The 21,792-nt window shown below is 36.7% G+C and overlaps 1 protein-coding gene across 2 annotated transcripts in view; it reads right to left on the minus strand.

Moving 5' to 3' along the window:
• Positions 1–21,792, minus strand: part of LOC150076170 (exportin-T-like) — a 408,083-nt gene that overhangs the window by 349,534 nt on the left and 36,757 nt on the right. For both annotated transcript variants that reach the window (XM_090387100.1, XM_090387099.1), the window contains exons 3-4: positions 13,813–13,895; positions 3,885–3,941 (exon numbers count right to left, since the gene is read on the minus strand). In XM_090387100.1, the coding sequence (XP_090243226.1) occupies positions 3,885–3,941; positions 13,813–13,895 (140 nt within the window). The remainder of the gene's footprint in view (positions 1–3,884; positions 3,942–13,812; positions 13,896–21,792) is intronic.

The following is a 21,792-nucleotide window of genomic DNA, read 5'->3' on the forward strand; positions in this document are numbered from 1 at the left end:
AATTGATAGGATGTACAAGTTTTCAACAAGATCCAAGATAATGTAGGCTTTCATAGATTGAAATTGAAGATATTCTTCAACTGAAGAAACAACTGAGCTTTTACACAATTCTGACAAGAGGAAAAAGACAGTGTCCAATATTAAAAATTAAATAAAGTTCTATTTACAACTGTGCTGCAAATTTAAATTAAATATGGAACGGTACAATAGTAAGCACATAGAAAAACTGTTAAAACGATGACAACGTTTTTATTTATATTAGTTTGTCGAATTGAATTGTAAAATAATGGTGAAGTATTTTTCGTCTTATATATAGTATTTCAAAATAAAGAATAGCATTAAAAATTGTACAACTCAAAACTATCACTTGCTTTTGTTCACAAATTACTGAGTGGTCTCAACACAAGTGTATCTTCTCATGTTACATTGTCTAGCATGCCCATTAGAGGATAAAAAATAATATAAAATAATTAAATACTGCTAACTGTACTTATGATCTTTTCATTCAGTTCTGTTATCTATTTCATCTAAGTATTTATCCACTTCCCTTTTTTTAAAAAAAACAGTTCATTATGATAGCACAAGTCAATCGCTGACCGGGCTAGCCAGGTGGGTAAAGTGCCTGCCTGGCAACCCAAAGGTCGCGAGTTCGAATGCCGCCTCGGCTTGGATTAGAGTAAAATACAAAAACTTTGGGAGGTGTATTATGGCCACAGAAGCTGATGCACCAAAAATTAACAAAAAAAAAGTCAAATCTTCTTGGAGCACTATCCTTCCCATTCAATGTTTTCTTCAATGCTATGCCTCCTGAGTGAGGAAATGCAAGTACATTACACCCATTGTATTTGTTTTTCCTTCAAATAAAATCAGTTTATAAACAAGGGACTCAATTTTAAATTAGTACTCTAATTTCATCAAAAACTATATTAGTATGATGAATACCATTTAACTTTTGAAGTAAAAGTCTTCTATATTTAATGACTGTTGGAAAAAAATCAGAAAGGTCCCTAATTTTTTTTTTCTTTTAACACTTTTTTTATACATCTTATATTTTGGCATTAATTATAATTTTTAATTTTCTTAATGCTAGATGAGAAGATTAAAAAAATTTTTCCGATCTCAAATCCTCTTTACTGTATATCTTTCATCCTCTTATCAAACAATGATATACAGGCAACCCCTGTATAACGTGGTATTTCTGCAACATGGTTTTGCTCTAATACAATTGATAAATTGTGGCAATCAATTAGAGAATTTCAGTAAACCTTGAATAACAGAGTATTTTTGAGCTTTTGTGCAGAGAAAACCCTGCTATTATGTTGGATGTAATTTTTCAACATTTCCACTCTTTTTGAATCCCCACTGTTGACTCGCTAGTAAAAAAAAAAAAAATATTGAGAAATCCCTTTATTTTATTTTGTTGGGAAATTCCCATGTTATGTTCTGTGCTATTGAACTTGTACTTGTTGAACTTGTGGAAAAATCTAGATTTCAAATTTTTATTACTATTGGACAGCAGCACACCAGGCCATCCAAAAGATTTAAGTCATCCAAACGTTGAAGTTATGTTCCTACCGCCACAGTTGTACTGAGTTAATACAGATTCTTTCATTCAGTCGTTAGATAAAGGCATTATATCCACCTTTAAAACTCATTACATCAGAAAATCATTGCAATGGATTTTGCAAAAAAATTGATTTCATATATATTGAAGTAATTGAGGCATGGAAACATTTTTCAATTGTGTTAGAATCATTGTGACTGTATCAGAATCATAACTTTATCACTGAAAGAAGTAAAACCGTCAACGTTAAATGTGTGTGGAAAAATGTATGGCCATAGTCAGTTTATGCAGGAAATATGATCGAACAGGAAGAAAACAGAATCGGTGCGATAGTAGAACTTGCTATGTTGGTGGGAGAGGGGGGAGGTTTGATGATATGACTACTGAAGCCCTTGTGGGTAGCACATTTGATAGAATCGCCCTCGTCCCCACACCAGCTGGAAAAGACCTGAGTTCAAATTCTGTCATTGAAGAGAGGAAGTTTTATGGGTATTTTACACAATGTGGCTGAATTAGTCGAGCTTGGGCAATGGTAGCATACCCCCCCCCTTTTTCTGGAAACTCTGGTTTTTCATCCAGCAAAACAGAAAATCGACCTCAGGACACACACAGTTTATCGACAATATACACAGAGTAACATGGCCTTAGTTGCAAATGCTCCTAAAAAAATAAAAGGATAAGATTACTGAAGACATTCAAGAATTACTGGTAGAAAAAGAGGCTGACATAGCAGATTTGGTGCAAATGGCATCAGAGGTAAAACAAAATCATTTCAGAGGATGATAGTGCAACAAAAATTAAAGTTAGCCGAGCAATTAGAATCTTATTTTTTTAATGCAGATTCTTGAATGAAAGGAGCCCAAAGTTAAAAAGGGATCTTCAAAAATGCTTAGTTCCATGTGATGAAATTCACAAAAATTTATCAAGCAAAAGCAAACAAACCCAGATTATCGATTTTTTTAAAGAGAGCAGAAGATACACGAAATCTAGAATGGTGTATTTTTGTCAGTTTTCTTAACGAAATAGTGTACTTTGGAATGCAACCCCCCTTTTTTGTACTTTTTCTTAGTCCTGTATAACATGGTTTCGCACAACACGACATTTTATAGGAACCTAATAACCGTGTTATACAAGGGTTATCTGTACTGTCAATTATGCTTTACTTATTTCTATTATGCTCCCTCCCTCCCCAAACTTATGGCTATTTCTTTTTTAAAATACAGTGTAATGAAATGTGGTTTGAAGCACCAGATTCTGGAAGCCATTACTGCTAAGTTTACCTTTTTTGACAAATTTTCCTAAAATATCTCTGTAGATGTCAGTTATTTCCTACTCTGCTATTTAAATCTCCAATAAAAACTATACTTTCTTTGTTATCAGTTTTTACTACTCTTTCTAATTCAGAAGATAATAAATAATTCTTCTATTTCACCTTTTTTTTCAATATTGACAATATACACATACAAATTTTATCAAACAACTCACATCTTAAGTTCTGTCCACACAATTCTACTGAATGAGCCAATTAAACTTTGTTTCAACTAGTTCTTCTACAAGCTGTTGTTATACCTTCCTTACAATGAACTTACTTCCAGAATAAATTAAAAATTATTGTTCAGCTGCAGCTAGACTATATTCACCCACTTGCTTTCTGTGATACCTTCTATTCTGATATCATATTAACCTAGTTATTCTAATTCCACTTCTTTGCCATTTACGTCTGTAATTTTGTAGGTACTTATATTGATGGTTGTTCCCGTTGCATATTTAGAATGTGGAGAACTTGTGGTCTAGGCAAAGTCAAGTAGTACAAGTCTTGATTGCTTTGTTCTACCATGTTGATAAGGTTTTAAGATATAATTTATCAAATTTGGTTGGCTTAGCCCATATTTGCAGCCCTTGTGTATGTAAGTATATGGCTACTGAAAACATCTTTGTTTTCAGTAGCCATATACTTGGTTCCCTATTAACAGGTTACATCATGAGATGGTAAGCAGCAGATGCTGGGTGGGCACCCAGTTGGTTACCCACAAGCCTAGCTTTGGAGATGTGATGATATCCTCCTAGTTAGATAGTGTCACAAACCCTTCATTTTCATTTCTCATTTAATACATCTCACTGTGTATTGCTTGAGAACAAAACTTATCCTTTTAACCAAAAAGAAAGTTACAATAAACAAACAATTACAAAATATAAGTACAAATATAATTTTTTAATTTAATATAGTTTTGTATATTAAAAATATACAAATAATTTAATATTATTTATTTAATATAGTTTTTTTGCTAATTTAAAATTTGAAGCTATTATGTAAACTCACCTAATTTTAATATAATTTTCTATAACCTGCAGGCAGAAGAACTTTACATGATCATTGCTAAATTAAACAGAGAAACTGGTTATTTCTTATAAAAGTGAGAAAGTTATGCCATGTTAAATTAAAAAGTATTGAATGGAATTTCAGCTATAGTTCATTAATTAATTCACAAATTTATATACCAACTATAATATATTTACTTTAGCACCCCTGTATAAATGAAATTATTTCTTCTAAAACAAAGCAATCATGTTTATTTTATTGTTATATGGCAGGGATGGCCAAACTTTATAATAGAATCCATAGGTTCAAGAGCCACATAACAATAAAATGTGGTCTAGGAATATATTTTAATAATTTCAAAATATATTTTTATGGATAATTTTTATTACACATTTTACACATTTATTTTTTTATACCTTATGTATAAATACAATTGCATTTTAATTTGTACATTCATATGTTAATCTTATCTTTTATTTTTCTTTTTAATTAACATGATAATAATTGAACTACTTGCTGGTAGAAGCTTTCCATGATTGCATCTTGGGCATGAGGCTCACAACCTATTGATTATCAGTTGATAGTTTGTGTGCACAGTACAAATTAGCTGTCAGATGTTGGTTTGGTACTTGAGCATAGTATTTTCGATTTTATGAATTCATTAGACTACAGCAATTTACAGCAGTCTGCAGCGAATCACTGTATTAAAAATTAAAATTAGCTGACAACTAGCATTCCTGATATGGAGATACTTTGATTCTGGAACAAGTTTCCAGAATGTGATTGCAGATTGTGATGATTTATGTTACATCTTTAGATCCTGATCCTCCTGAATATCTGCAATTCCATTTCTCTACCATATAGTTCAGGAAGCAGGGTTTTGGAAATTGGAAAACCATTGATGTAATCACTGATTACATCAATTTTGAATGGGTTTTAAAGAAAGGCAAACCATGATTCAAAACATCAAATCCAACTTGACATCAAAGCAATTCTTGTAAATTTATTCAATATTGAGTTTTCGATCTTCTTTCAGGGAATCTATTCTTCAGACAGGGAAAGGGATCAGGTCATTTTGAAAAAGCTGTATTTTTAAAAGATGAAAATTGTCTGAGTGAGTCAGAAATAATTTTATCCTTACCCTGCTTTGTAATATTAAGTTGAAAGATTGTAAATGTCACATTATCAGTCAAAAACAAAATCCCAAATTTTCCAATTGTGGATGGGAATTTTCTTTTTCTGTAAGACAACTGATGATAGGTATTGATAATTCAACAACCCAGCTTAAAACATTTTAGCTTGAACCACCTCAAGGGTTCACCTTGCAGTTGTTAAAGTTAAAATAACCACCTCACAAGGCAGCAGAAAGATATATCATTAGGGCAGTCTTCAAGGAAATTTTTTAACTGACAATGGTTCTTTGCATTTATGCAAATGTACCTGACAATTTGTAGACCTGTTTTAGTAGCATTAACACATTTGAAATAGTTAGCTATGAGATGTTCATGGTGATTGATGCAATGAGCAGGCAGAAACTAGAATTCTTGGATTGCTTTTTAAGAAAATAAGAATACAAAGTTGCTTCTTTAAGCACTCCCAAATCTAGCATTTCTTCTTTCATAGTTGCACCTGCAGAAATATAATTAATAAACACAGGTAACTGTGAATTATCTTGAATATCTGTGGATTTGTCAAGAGATAAACTGAATGTTACAGATTTTTAAATAATTTTTCAAAATCCATACTGATTTCAGAAATATGTTGCTCTGTTGTGTGATACGAAATCAGAATTTGCACTATTAACCTGCGCAGCTTTCAATTATTTGGCTCTTAAAATTTTTATTAAATTCCTCTGTATAGTTAAGAAACATTAAATCTAAAGCCGTGCATCCAGTCGTCAAAATGGGTGGCCAGTGCAACATTGATTCCGTTTGGTGTGACATAAACACTGAGAAAACAAAAATGAAAGGAGTGTGTTATAAGCCTAACGACAGTGATGAGTATAACAAACAACTATACAGAGAAACAAAGCGGGCTAATAAATCAGAATGTCTTATAATGGGGATTTTAACTTTCCAGTTATTGACTAGAACTTGTAGGTTAGTGACTCATACACTAGCAAAATTGTGGATTTATTAGGTGACTGTTTTCAACAGCAAAATGTTAGAGAGGCAACAGAAAGAAGCAATACTCTTGATATAATTATCAGCAGCGATTCTTTATGCATTAAGAATTTTCAGGTAAAAGACTCTCTGGAAGGCAGTGATCACAGTGTGCTGATGTGGGATTTACTTAAAGACATAACTACTGTCAAGGGAAAAGGGAAAGACTTTTGCTTTCATAACAGTAACTATAGTGTCTCAGACAGTTTTTAATTTCTACACAGTGGGACCATTTGATGTTACTAACAGCAAATTCTAAGTGGGGGGGATTCAGCGAAGTAATCGTAGAAGTTACAAGGCGTTTAATACCAATGAAGAAATACTGTTCAAGGCTTAGACCTAAATGGAGGTCAGATGAACTGATGAGACGTGTCGGGGAACAAAAATACTGGGATGCATATCAGTTATCAGATGATACAGAGGCCCATGGTATATATAAATTAGTCTGTAATCAAGTCACAATAGGAGGTTATGTAAGCAAGGCATATTACAAGAAATCTCTAGAAAAGAATACGAAGACAAGCGCCAAAGACTTCTTTATTTATATTAACAGTAAAAGGACGGGGTTGAATTACACATTGATCCACTTGACGATGATGGTGGTGGTTTAACTGTTGATGATCCTGCTCAGGTTGCTGACTAACTCAATAGGTATTTAGTATCTACATTCAAGCATGAATTCTTTAGGGAGGGGAAGGCCAAAGTTTATCAAAATTTAACAGAGAGCTAAATAATTTTGTGATAACTGAGAGGAAAGTGGAAAGAAAATTGTTAACGCTTGACATTAAAAAAAAAAAAAAAATCACTTAATATTAACATTAGCAGGGGTATGTGATGCAGGAGAGAAAACTTATACAGCATCAGACAAAAAAAAAAAAAAAAAAAAATTCTCATTTCACCCATCCATTCATTCCAAAAGTTTGTCCAGTTCTTTCTCCAAAATTTTTTTAAGCTATCAACTTCCACAACAACCGAAGTAAGTTTGTTCCAGCAATCAACCACCTGCTGGCTAAAGGCAAACTTCTGCACATATCTTCCTCAACTTAAATTTATGCCCCCTCAGGTGTGTAATCTGAGCAAGAGGAAGAATCCCATCAGCATTGAGCTTGCTCAAACTATTCAAGGCCTTATATACCTCAATCAGATCACCTCACAGGCACCTAGTCTCCAGACATTGCAATTTGCAGAACTTAAATCAGCGCTTCCATAGCCAGGGGGGCAGGAGCAGCAGTGCGTAGCATGCGTTTCTTGATTAGACCGGGGTTCGAGCCCGTGATCCACCAAATACGGAGGATGCGGAAAGGTCAGGGAATGACCATCACATATTCCCAGAGCAATACGGCCTTAGTTGCTAATGCTCCTAAAAAAAAAAAAAAGAACTTAAATCGTTCTTGATAAGAGCAACCCTTTGTTCCATTCACCAATGTCATTCCCCTTCTCTGTACTCATTCAAGTAGTTGCACATCCTTCAGAAAAGGAGGCCTCCACACCTGTACGCAGTACTCAAGGTGTGGCCTGACCACTGCCTTATACAAGGGAATAATCACCTCCTTATCCCTACTAGCAAAATTCCTGTGTATCGTTGGTCTGCTCTGGCAGCCTGTCTGCACTGCTCAGAAAACTTCATTCTGGCTGCACAATTACCCTCTTAGCACCACCTGAGTGTAGTAGTACCACACTGAGAGTAGTGATTGTAGTACCACAGAGTTGGTAGGTTACTCTAGGGTTACTGCTACTCATATGCAGTACAGGGGTCCCCGGAATCCGAGTATTCATCATCTGCACCCATGCAGTTATGAGCATTTGAAAATTGAAGAATTAAAGCTCTTTCCCTTGAGAAAACTGACCAAGCACTTGAATATTTTTTGTGAGAACGATCTCCTTCACGATTGTGCAACAAATGTTAAGCACAAAGTTAAAAACATAACTAAATGCTACAACACAATTTTATCTCAAAAATACGACAAAAAAAAAAAAAAAAAAAAAAAACACCCACAAACTCTGGATTCATTCTTTATTTGTACAACTGAAAAATAGTGTAACTTCAATAAACTTTACTTAACCTTACATTGTGTAACATATAATAAAAAATATCTAATAAAATAATTTTTTCACTTTTCAGTTCCTTCATCCATTTTTTTACTATGTACAAGTACATAATAAACATACTATATAATATTGGTGTAGATACACCAAATCTACTCATCCTTCACAATGAGTTGCCCATGTATTGCACTACCTCAAACAAGTAAGGCTTCACTTGCAATACCAGGGTACCTGCCCACCCACCAATGAAAAGCCAACTAGCTTTGAAACGGTGCCATCTGGGTGGTGGTGCCCACCGAGAATAAGAAACAATAGTCTTCTCTATTAATGAACGTTACTTATTCAAGATTATGCAATACATGGGCAACTCATTGTGAGGATGAGCACAATATGAGATACGGATGAAATGATGCTTTTCACACTACAGTACTATCATAGTTTCTCTTTAAGAGTTGTCTATGGTGTATCTACACCAATATTAGATATAGAATCTTAAACTCTTAAAATATTATGCCTAGTTGCATTCAGTTTTATTTAAATAATAAACATTATGAAAATTGGTCCCCGTTTTAAGTGGAATTTTCTGGAACCAATTATCCTTGGATAGAGTATCCCCTGTACATTGCATTTGTCAATGTTAAACTTCAGTTGCCACCTCTCAGCCCATCTGCACAACTATTCTAGATTCTGTTGCAGTAGTCTGCTGTCATTACTGTCATTAACAACCCTGTCAGCCTTCATATCATCTGCAAACTTGGACATTAAGCCTAATATACCTTGATCAATATCACTGATTAATACAGAAAACAACAATGGGTCCAGCACTGAACCCTGTTGGACTCCATTAATAACATTAGTCCACAAAGAGCAGTGTCCATCGATTACCACTCACTGTCTTCTCCTACTTAACCATCCCTTTATCCATAGCAATAACTTGCCCTTAATGCCATACTGCTCCAATTTGTACAGTAGTCTTTCACTTACAACAGTATCAAAAGCTTTCCTGAAATTGAAGTACAGTAAATCCCCGCTATTCGCGGTATCTGTATTCGCGGTTTCATGATCGCCGATTTAATATAAAATGAAACCTAAAAAAATGTGAATTTTAAAGTGTCGTGAATATTTTCCGCCATAAAAAAACATGAGCGTGGCTAAAATTATCTTTCCCGGTCAAAACAGCGCTCAGTGGGTGGGAGGAGAGGGGTGACAAAATCACGAGCGTGGATGTTTCTCGCTAATCCTTATTCAGTATGTGTTATGCGTTTGTCGTGGAAGGTTTCGTCGTTTGCTTTTAATTTATATGCTTATAAATTGAATAAATTTATCAATTTATAAATTGATACGCTTACAAAAATGATAAATCTACCATTTTGCAGTGAGGGCCTGACGTAGCCCAGTGGTCAGGAGCGAGAGTGCATAGCACGCGTTCCTTGAGTGGACCGGGGTTCAAACCCGTGACTACTAAATACGATAAATATTTGTATTGACGATTTATTGTAAACTCTACTGACTTGGTTGTCGTGCCGGAGTATAAACAGAAAATTTATTTTAAAACAGAATTTTTCGAGCGTGTTAAAGGAAGAAAGTGACTTTATCGTGGACAAGTGCTTTCTAACCCCTACAAAAATATGGCTACGAATAACAAGAGAAATGTGAAAATATCAAAGAAGGTGATAACATTAGCGAATAAAATTGAGTTATTAGATAAAATTTCTAATGGCGAAAGTGTCTCCTCAATGGCAAAACATTATAAAATCAACGAGTCAACGGTACGATCAATCAAAAAATCGGAAGAAAAAATCTGCCGTAGTGTCCGTGAAAACGCGCTAATTGCTTAAAAAAATTTGCTCTGTAACTCGTGATGTTAAATTAGAAAAAATGGAAAACGCTTTAAATCTGTGGATAGAAGACTGAACTCAAAATAAAATTCCGTTAAGTTCACTCATCATTCGTAAAAAGGGAAAACTTCTTTATCAACACTTTAGCGGAACTGGTGATAGCACTGGCGGGATAAGTTTTTTAGCTAGAAAAGGCGCTGGTTTGAAAGATTTGTTTGAAATTTCTAATAAATATTACATTTAATATTAAATTGTTTCTTATTTTCATTTCGATACCATATGCTTGCATTTCACTATGTACTGTCTATGTACATAGTCATATTATGAAGGTACATATAATACATACATAGACAAAATTTTAGACTAGTTTTTCTTATATATTTCATACTTTGGAACGGAACCCCTTTATTACCACGGGAGCCATAACTCAGTATTCGCGTTTTCTGTATTCGCGACATTTCTCTGGAACGTAACCCCCACGAATAGCAGGGGCTTACTGTATATGATATCGAAATTATTTTTTTGCATCCAGTTTCTTTGTGACCACATCTTAGTATCCAATCAAATTGGCCAGACAAGACCTAACTTATTCCCCATGCTGAAATATAACTGCAGTCTTGTCAATATGATATTGCAATGCTTCTTTAACTAGCAATTCCATAATTTTCTCCAGAACAGAAGTTAAACTAACAGGTCTGTAATTACTTATGTCATCCTTTGAACCCTCTGTGAATTGGAGATACACTTGCACATTTCCCGCCTATGGGGACCACCTCTGAATCCAAGGATGCCCTCATAATTATGGCTAAGGGTTTGCTTACTTCTTTAATATAACTGGATAGATCCCATCCACCACAATGTCTTCCTTATGTAAAACTTCAACAATTTCTCCTCCACTTTGCTCTGTTATTACAAAATCCTTTAGCTCACTGAGAGTTTGATAAACTTTTAGCATTCCCCTCCCTGAATAACTCCTCATGTGTGAATGTAGATGCAAAATACTCATTCAGTTCGTCAGCTATCTGAGCAAGATCATCAAAAGTCGAACCATCGATATAAAGTGGACCAATCTGATTCAGCCTCTTCCTTCTGGAGTTTACATAAGTAAAGAAGTCTTTGCTGTTTTTCTTTGCATCCTTTGTCAAAGATTTCTCATAATCTGCCTTTGATTGCCTAACCTCCTTTGTGACTTGATTACAGACTAGCCTATATCTACGACTAACTTCTGTGTCACCTGATACTTTATATGCATCCCATGCAATTTTCTTCTCTGCCACAAATTGCACTTGTTCATCTGCTGTCCATTTGGGCCTAAACCTTGAACAGTATTTCTTAATTGGCATGAAAAGCCTAGTAGCTTCCAAGATTAATTCCTTGAATGCTTTCCACTTAGAATTTACTGTTGGTAATGTCATCAGTTGGTCCCACTGTACTGTACTATACCGTACAAAATTTAAAAACGGTCTGATACTGCTGTAGTCACCTTTACAAAAGATGGTAGTTAAATTTTTAAGTAAATCCCACATCAGTCCGCTGTGATCACTGCCACCAAGTGGTTCCTTTATCTGCAGAATTCTTAATAAATGAATAATCACTGCTAATAATCAGATCAAGAGTATTACTCCCTCTGGTTTCCTCTCGAAACTTATGCTGCTATAGAAAACAATCATCCAATAAATCCGCAAAAAAATCTTGCTAGTGTGTGAGTGACCTCTCTTAATATTAAGGGAGGTAGCAAAGGAGGTAAATCAAACCCTTAGTCCTACTTATGAGAGCATCATTGGATTCAGGGAATTACGGTCAGGAGATATGCAAATGTATTCACATGGGGGGGGTCAAAAGATATGAGTCATTACATACCTGTTAGATTAATCTCTGTTCCAGGGGAAAATAATGTTCTCTTATTAAACAAGTAATGCAGGACCATCTAGGCATAAAAAACCAATTAGTCTTGGAATGAATTTGTTAAGAAATCTTCGTGTTTGACATATCCCATTGGATATTGTAATGCAATGACTGGATGTGCAAAATATAATTTTTATGTCATACACTTGGTTTTCAGGGAGGCTTTTGATACTGTTGCACATAAAGGACTGCTGTACAAATTGGAGTAGAAAGGGCAAGTTACTGCTTTGGATAAAGGGATGGTTGAGTGGAAGATGGCAGAGAGTGGTAATTAATGGACACTGCTCTATGTGGACTAATGTAATTAGTGGAGTCGCCAAGGGCTCAGTGCTGGGTCCCTTGTTGTTTTGTGTATTCGTCAATGATATTGATGAAGGTATATCAGGCTTAATGTTCAAGTTTGGCAGGGGGGGGATTAATGACAGTAATCAGGGTAAGCTGCTACAACATGATCTAAACAAATTAGGCAGATGGGCTGAAAAATGGCAGTTGAAGTTTAACACTGACAAATTCAAAGTACTGCATATGGTACCCCAGAGTAACATATTAACTGTGTGGTACTACTAGATTCAGAGTAGTGGAAAATGAAAAAGACCTGGGGGGGGGGAGTTGTGCAGTCACACAGGCTGCCAGGAGAGCTCATGGGGAGTTTTGTCAATGATATACAGTAACTCTGCTAGCAGGGATAAGGAGGTGATTATCCCAATGTATAAGGCAGTGGTTAGGCCACATCTTGAGTATTGAATATAGGGCTGGAGGTTTTAATTTAGGAGGAATGTAGATCTGCCAGAACAGGTTAAGAGAAGGGCAATGAAATTGGCGAAGGGAATGAAAGGGTCGTCTTACCAAGAAAGACTTCATTTCTGCAAATTGCAGTGAGTGAATAAAATTTTATATATATTTTATATAGGTACCTGCAAGGCAATCTGATTGAGGTGTTTAAGGTTTTGAATGGATTGAGTAAACTCAATGCTAAGGGCATTCTTCCTCTTGCTCAGAATACTCACACAAGGGAACAGGATGGTTACAGGACAGACATGCAGAGGTTTGCCTTCAGCCAGTGGGTAGTTGATTGTTGCAATAAACCTCAGGGTAAGTGGATAGTTTGAATAAATTCAAGGAACTAGACAAATTATTGGAGGGGATGGACAGGTGACGTGGGAGTTCCCCACCCAATGCTTTATAAGCTTGCTTTCTTGCATCAGAGAAAAAAAATCTCCCACATCACCTGTCCACCCACTCCAATAATTTATCTAGTTCTTCCTTGAATTTACTGAAACTACTCACTTCAACAACAACAAATGAAATTTTATTCCAGCAATAAACCACCTGCTGGCTGAAAGCAAACCTACACACATCTATCTTGCAATCATCCTTCTGCAACTTGAATTTATATCTTATGTGTGTAGTCTGATTTAATGTAAACTCAATGCTAAGGGCATTCTTCCCTTGCTCAGACTACACACGAGGGGGCATAAATTCAGTAAAGTTTGAGAAACTGCATTATTTATACTCTATTTAATTTTAACTCTAAGTACAATTTTGTTTTCAAAATAAACATTTTCGAAAAACTTTTTTTACCCCTTTGTTTGTTGTTTGTTTGTTTGTTATTTGGTTTTTAGGAGCATTAGCAACTAAGGCCATATTGCTCCGGGATATGCGGTGGTCATTCCCTGACCTTTCCGCATCCTCCGTATTTGGTGGTGACGGGCTCGAACCCCGGTCTAATCAAGAAGCGTGTACTACGCACTGCTGCTCCTTCCCACCTGGCTACGGAGGCGCCTTACCCCTTTGTCTTCAAACCACAAATTAATGCATTTTGATGGATTGTGAATAAATCTACCTCTTTTTTTTTAACCAAACTAAGATATTTACATATCATTATATGCTATAATTTGGACTACACCTTCCCCCATTATTCCAAATTGCTGAGGTTTACAGTATATGAATGATAAATATGTAGGTACTAAGCCTCACAGTTGTTTTCCAGATATCAAGGTGCTTGTGCAAAGTTGCCATCCATCTTTAGATGCTATTAATTGTTCAAAGTACTGAAGAGCCTGTAATATAAAGATAAAAAAAATTTTATATATATAAATAAACAACCTGAAAAGAAAATAAATAATAATACAATGAACTCTCTATATATTATATACATATTCAAAAGTATATTAGCAATATATTAGCATTAGCAGAGGCATATGATGCAAGAAAGTACGCTTATACAGCATCAGCCAAGGGGAGGGAGGAACCTTCCCATTTCACCCAACCATTCGTGCCAAAAGTTTGTCCACTTCTTTACTGAATTTATTTAAGCTATCAGCTTCCATAACGTCAGATGGAAGTTTGTTCCAGCAATCAACCACCCACTGGCTAAAGGGAAATTTATGCCCCCGCAGGAGTGTAATCTGAGAAAGAGGAAGAATCCCATCAGCATTGAACTTGCTCAAACTATTCAAGATCATATAAACCTCAATCAGATCACCTTGCAGATACATCTGGAGACTAGGTACCTAGTCTCCAGATGTTGCAATGTGCAGAAATGAAGCATTTCTTGGTAAGAGCACACCTTTGTTCCTCTCAATCTTGCTGCCCTTCTCTGTACTCATTTCAGCAGCTTTACATCATTCCTAAAATGAGGCCTCCAGACCTGTATGCAAGGTTTGGCCTGACCATTGCATTATACAAAGGGATAATCAATGGAAGAAGGTCATTAATATACAAGAGGAAAAGAGTGGGGGAAAGAACTGAACCTTGGGGGACACCAGCATTAGTGGAGAAGTTAGAAGACGGAGAGCCATCTACCATCACCACTTGTTCCACTTTCTCCACTTGTGGAGAAAGTGGAACAAGTGATGATGGTAGATGGAGATGAAGATGAAGATGGTAGATGAAGATGAAGATGGAAGATGGAAGATGAAGATGGTAGATGAAGTGGAATCACTGAGGGTGATTCCACTTCATCACCCTCAGTGAGCAATCAGAGAGAAAACTGGACAGCCAATTACAAAAAACAGATGGCAAACCATAAGATAAAAGTTTGTTTAGAAGACCTTTATGCCAAACACGATCGAAAGCCTTTGAGATGTCAAGAGCAACTACTTGTGTTTCACCGAACCTTTCCATTGAATTAGTCCATAAATGGGTAACATAAGCCAGAATATCACCAGCAGATCGATACTGACGAAATCCATACTGGAGATCGTTGATCAGACGGAAGGTTTCTAGGTAGTTTAAGAGTTGGCGGTTAATGGATTTCTCCATTATTTTAGAAAGAGTAGAAGTAATTGCAATGGGACAATAACTGGATGGGAGGGATTTGTCACCCTTTTTAGGAACTGGCTGGATATGAGCAAATTTCCAAGCAGAAGGAAAAACACCTTTGGAATAAGAAAGTGAAAAAAGGTGGCAAAGAATAGGAGTAAGTTCAGGAGCACAGATTTTGAGAACAAGTGGAGAAATACCATCGGGACCTGGAGCTTTCTTAGCATCAAGATTCGTCAAAATCCTTCTGACATCCTTTTGACGGAAGACCACAGGAAACATTGAATGGAGTGTGTTGGGAATGGAGGGAGGTGTTTTACTAAGATCATTAATACATGAGTTGGAAGAAAAATGGGATGCTAGCAGGTAAGTTTTATCCTTGGCTGAAGTGACAACAGAACCATCTTGTTTGGACAGAGGTAGGAGCAGAGATGGGCAAAAGTTGCGGCCAATAGCTTTGGCAAGAGACCAGAATGCTCGGCTACCATTAGGGCAAGAAGCAAGTTTTTTACTCTTAGCCTGTTCAAACTCTAGTTTGGACTGATTAATAACTGCTTTACAATTGTTGCGAGCTTTGGTGTAGGCAGAAAATGAAACTGAAGAATTAGAAACAAGCCAATTACGATATGCAACGTTCTTCTCTTGAACAGTCTTAGCACATTTACTGGAAAACCAAGGTTTAGATAAAGGATGAGATTTTAAAGATTGTGAGATAAAGGATTCCATTCCTTCAAGAATAATTACACTGACACGATCTGAGCAAACGATGACATCAGAAGTTTTGAAACAGTAATTCAATCAAGGAAAAGAAGAAAAGAAATCTTGGAGGTCATCCCATTTTGCATTCTTGTAATGCCAAACAACAAGAGGTTGGGAATAGCCATGAGATAAAGGCTCCATTGGAGAAGAGACAATCACCAAGTTGTGATCTGAAGTGCCTAAAGGACCACTCACTTCGACCACTCACTTCTTTGTACTTAGAAGGGTTGTTTGTGAGAAAAAGATCAAGCTTGTGCTGGCTGTATGATAGGATTGTCTGGTATTCTTGTAGGTAAATGAACAATCTGTACAATGTCATTAGTAATTGCAAAAGCCTCAGCATCTCAACCAGCTGGGTCGGAGTGACTAGAAAACGGAAGCCAGTTGGAGTTGTGGACATTAAAATCAAAAAGGAAAATTACCTCACTGTTAGGAAAGTTGGACTGGAGAAAGTCAAGTTGCAAAGAGAGGAACTCAAAGGGCTCTAAGTGATTAGTGGAGTTGGGAGAATGGTAGAGACAACAGATGAATTTGACACAATGAGGTAGAGAGATTTTAAGCCAGAGAAGATCAAAGAGAGGAGATTCCAAATTACCAAGTCTTTGACAGGGAATATCAGAAAGGACATATGCACAAGTACCACCTTTGAGGCGAAAGGAATCATACAGAGAATAATTTGGGCATCTAGGATGAGTAGTAGTTGAATCAACCGATAACTGAGATTCTATCAGAAAAAGTACATGGGGTTTGGCAGACTGCAAGTGGAAATGGACATCGTTGAGATTAGAATTGAGACCAGGTATATTTGTGAAATGAATTAGGAAGTGTTTGGGAGGTTTAGATATTTTTGCAGATAAGCTTGCTCTATTAGTTTGACAATTCATAGCATATTCAATAGTAAGAAAAAGTGGGTGGGACATGCTGTATGAAGTAATGAAATTTTTGGATGTGGCGTACACGTGGTAAGAATATACCCAGATCCTTGCCATAACATGGCCTTGACAATGCCCCCTGAATGCAACACTACTCTGACTCCCTCCAGTCACTATCTGGCAGAGTAGAGGTAGCAAGATTATACACTAGCTGATCCATAAAGCCTCCTAGAGAGTTACCAATAGGTTCGGTCCGGTGTACTAACTAGCGGTCGGCCTGCAAACACCCTCAAAATGTAAGGAATAATGGATCTCACCACGATGTTCATCAATCATACTGCATGATGGAAGAGATGGGGAAGGGATGACCAGAACTTAGCTCTAGAGACTAAACATGGGTTCCACACCTCCAATAAGCAAAGTGGTGGTATTGCACCGGTTGATGAGAGTCATCTACCACCTAGTACAGCCTGGTAACATAGAGGGGGCAGCATTCATCCATGTGGTGTGAGCACCACACCTCAACCCCTGCTATGTTGGTTCACACCTGGGTGGTCACCCACTATGTACTTGTGCATGGAGGTTATACCCAGGATTACTAACAGTCCCACCATCGTGAAGGTGCAAGCAGAGGATTTGGCTGTCACAGACCGTCCGGACTTCGCTGAAATTGTACAAGGTAAATAAATTATACATTTTGTGGAGTTGAATTAAAAACAGTGGAGCAGGAAAGGGATCTGGGAGTTACAATATGGGCAGATATGAAGTTTTTTGAACAGTGCAAACAGGCAGCGGGAAAGCCCATGGTGTCCAATCAATGATTTATCAAATGCTATCCTGTAGAGAAAGGGAGGTCATAATTGCACTGTATAAGGTAATTGTAAGACCACATTTGGAATACTGTGTTCAAGTATGGCCACCTCATCTGAATAAAGACGTTGCACTACTTAAAAGGATCCAAAGACAGGCAACTCAAATGGTGAGATCAGCAGAAGGATGATTGTATGAGGAAAGACTACGATTATGTGGGCTACAGAGCTTGGCAACAAGGCACCTCAGAGGTGACCTGATTGAGGTTTACAAAGCTCTGAGAGGGATTAATAAAATGAATGAAGGTGGAATTCTCACTGTTAAAAAGAATTCCAGAACTAGTGCTCATAAATTAAAATTACAGGGGTTTAGATTAGATTGTAGGAAGTTTTCTTTTAGCCAGCGAGTCAATAGCTGGAACAAGTTGCCCTTTCAGGTAGTTGGGGCTGACAGTTTGAATAAATTCAAAGGTCTACTGGATACTTACCTATGTGAGAAAGGAAGCATATAGTTTGTTGTTGTTGTTATTTTGATTTTTAGGAGCCTAAGCGACTAAGGCCATATTGCTCCGGGGATATGCAGTGGTCATTCCCTCACCTTTCCGCATCCTCCGTATTTGGTGGTCACGGGCTCGAACCCCGGTCTAATCAAGAAGCGTGTGCTACGCACTGCCGCTCCTGCCTACGGAGGCACCATATAGTTTGTGTTTTCTTATCTACTTGGTTGGGTTTTTCTTCATTTTATTGTTTATTTATTTATTTATTTTTTTTTTGCCAAAAAAGCCTATAACTTCTTTGCACTATATGGCAAATACTATTACTATTATTCCAGAATGAACCAAAATTTCCCAGCCAGGAAAGTCCGAGCAAATAAAAAAGAAAAGAAAGAAAAAAAGCAACTGGTGTTATAAAACTCAGATTTACAGTTTATTCAATGCAAAACCTAAAGAAGTTATTTTCACTGGGCTAAATAAAGAACATAAACATGAGACAAACAATCTAAAGGAACTATGACTATAGTTGAAGAAGCATAGACTATATTCAAAAATCTTATTCACAACTTCTCAGGAATCAAGAGAGATGACAATTATGAAACTATGAAATTACAAAAATTTCATAATTCCTCAACAAATTTAAAATTAGAATGCAAAGAACAGGGTGAGCAATTCCACCAGGATGGATGGATAGGGAAGGTTCAATGTAAACATGATGATATATTACTTTGGTCTTTAAAAAGTTAGACATCTGGTATAACACTTATATATAAAAAACTGCAAAACCATTTATTCAAGAACAAAAGACCTATAATTTATTCAAAGAAAGCTGATTTAGCTGTATAAATGTTAAATTTTTGCATTAATGGCCTTCTATTTTCTTCACTTTGATTTTTTCCAATTTATAATAAAAAAGTAAACATTTTGGATAAATTATATAAACTTACAAAATAATAAAAAAAAATGGATCATTAGAATGATTTTCCAATTTATTGAAATCTTTCCATAATTAAAAAAAAAAAAAAAAAAAAAAAAAAAAAAAGATGTCATCTTTGATGACATCATCACAAAAGGGCATCTTTTGAATGCAAATAATCTAAAACTGTAGAAAAGGATATCTCTACATTAGTTAGCATTAGTACAGGCATATGATGCAAGAAAGCAAGCTTATGCAGCATCAGCCAGAAAAAAAAAAAAAAAACACGCTCCCATTTCACCCCTCTGTTTGTTCCAAGTACCTGTCCAGTTCAGCCTTAAATTTATTTAGGCTATCAACTTCCACAACAAAGGATGGAAGTCTGTTCCACCAACCAACCACCTGCTGGCTAAAGGCAAATTTTCTGCACATCTATCCTACATCTGTCATTCCTCAATTTGAATTTATGCCCTCTCAAATAATTATTCAGAGCAAGAGGAAGGTTTCCATCAGCATTGAGCATGCTCAAACCATTCAAGGCTTTATACACCTCAATCAGATCACCTTGCAGGTTCCTAGTCTCCAGACACTGTAATTTGCAAAATTTAAGCCTTTCTTCGTAAGAGCAACCTTTTGTTCCATTCACTAATCTTGTTGCCCTTCTCTGTACTCGTTCCAACAGCTCTACATCCTTCTTAAAATGAGGCCTCCAGACCTGTATACAGTACTCAAGGTGTGGCCTGACCATTGCCATATATAAGGGGATAATCACCTCCTTATCCCTGCTAGAAAAATTCCTGTATATCATTGACAAGACACTATGAGCTACTCTTGCAGACTGTCTGCACTGCTCAGAAAACTTCATATCTGCCTGCACAATTACCCCTAGGTCCTTTTCATTCTCTACCACTGTCAGTGTAGTACCACAGAGTTGATACATCATTCTGGGGTTGCTGCTTCCCATATGTAGTACTTTACATTTGTCAATGTTAAACTTCATTTGCCACCTCCCAGCACATCTGCTCAACTTTTCTAGATCCTGTTGCAGCAGCGTACTGTCATTAGTGTCCTTAACAACCCTACCAACCTTCATATCGTCTGCAAACTTGGACATTAAGCTTGATATACCATCATCAATATCATTTATAAATACAGAAAACAACAATGGACCCAATACTGAACCCTCAGGGACTCCACTAATAACATTAGTTCACGAGCAGTGTCCATTGATTACCACTCTCTGTCTTCTCCCACTCAAACATCCCTTTATCCATAGCAGCAATTAGGTTCCAATGCTACACTGCTCCAATTTGTGCAGCAGTCTTCCATGTGCAACAGTATCAAAAGGCTTTCTAAGATCCAAATATATGATATCAAAGTTATTCCCTGCATCCAGTTCCTTTGTGACCACATCATAGTATCCAATCAATCTGGTCAGGCAACACTTTCCCTTAACAAAACCATGCTGTGTCCAATCTATAACTGAAGTCTTGTCTAGATGATCTTGCAGTGCTTCTTTAACCAGTGCCTCCATTAATTTCCCTGGAACAGAAGTTAAATTAACAGGTCTATAATTGCTTGTGTTGCCCTTTGATCCTCCTTTGTAAATTGGGGTCACATTTGCACATCTCCAGTCCATCGGTACCTCCCCTGAGTCCAAAGAAGCTCTCATAATTATGGCTATGGGTTTGCTTACTTCCTTTGCTGCCTCCTTTAATATAACTGGATAGATCCCATCCACCCAGAGTGTCTTTTTTATGTTTATCTTCAACAATTTCTCCTCCACTTTCCTCTCAGTTATTACAAAATCATCCAGCTCACTGTCAGAGTTTAACTCACCTCTGGCATTCCCCTCCCTGAATAACTCCTCATGGGTGAATGTAGATGCAAAATACTTAGTTAGTTAGCCATCTGAGCAGGATCATCAACAGTTGAACAATCAATATCCAGTGGACCAATCTGATTCATCCCTTTCCTTCTAGAGTTTATTATATAGGTAAAGAACTCTACGTTTTTCTTTGCATCCTTTGCAAAGGATTTCTCATGATCTTCCTTTGCCTGCCTAATCTCCTTTGTGACTTGGTCACAGACCAGCTTATATCTATCATAGGCATCCATGTCACCCATTAATTGATATGTATCCCATGCATTAACCCCGTTGTTGTTGTTGAGGTTTAAAGTGCAATGGCTACTTAGGCCATATTGCACTTATGGAAGTGGTGCATACTGTCTGCATTTGTTGATTTAGAAGCAGTTAAATACGGTTATACAATCTTATTCGTTTTAGAAAGGAGAAGAATTCTGTGAGATTTGAATTTTCGCCTATGATATGGCTAAGTGACAAAGGTTCCTTTAAATTTGACAGAGAATTGAAAGACATTAGTCGAGCATTATTATATAGAGTACAGTCCAGAAGTATGTGTTTGACTGTGAGTGGTGTATGACAATGATTACACTGGGGAGGATCATTTTCTGACAAAAGAAACAGATGGGTTAAATGAGTATGACCGATTCTGGCTCTGGCTAGAATTACTTCTTCTTGTCTGTTTGCTATAGAGCTAGAAGCCCATAATTTTGGTAAGGTGCCACTGAAGAGTCCATTGATCCTTACATATTCTTTGTATATTCATTTTATAATCTGTGACGGGTACTAGTGAATTCGTTGGGGCTGGGCTGGATGGATTTTTGGCAGCATCATCTGCAACTTCATTCCCTGGTATTCCGGTATGGCCTGGGATCCAGCAGAAGATAACCTTTTGCTGATGCTCTCTAAGACGTATCAACTCTGTTTTGATGAGCTTTAATATCGGGTGAGTAGGCGGGGAATTGTTTTGCAATGCTAA

This window comes from Mastigoproctus giganteus, chromosome 13, assembly GCF_048544385.1.
Source record: "Mastigoproctus giganteus isolate SK-2022 chromosome 13, ASM4854438v1, whole genome shotgun sequence".
NCBI lineage: Eukaryota > Metazoa > Arthropoda > Arachnida > Uropygi > Thelyphonidae > Mastigoproctus > Mastigoproctus giganteus.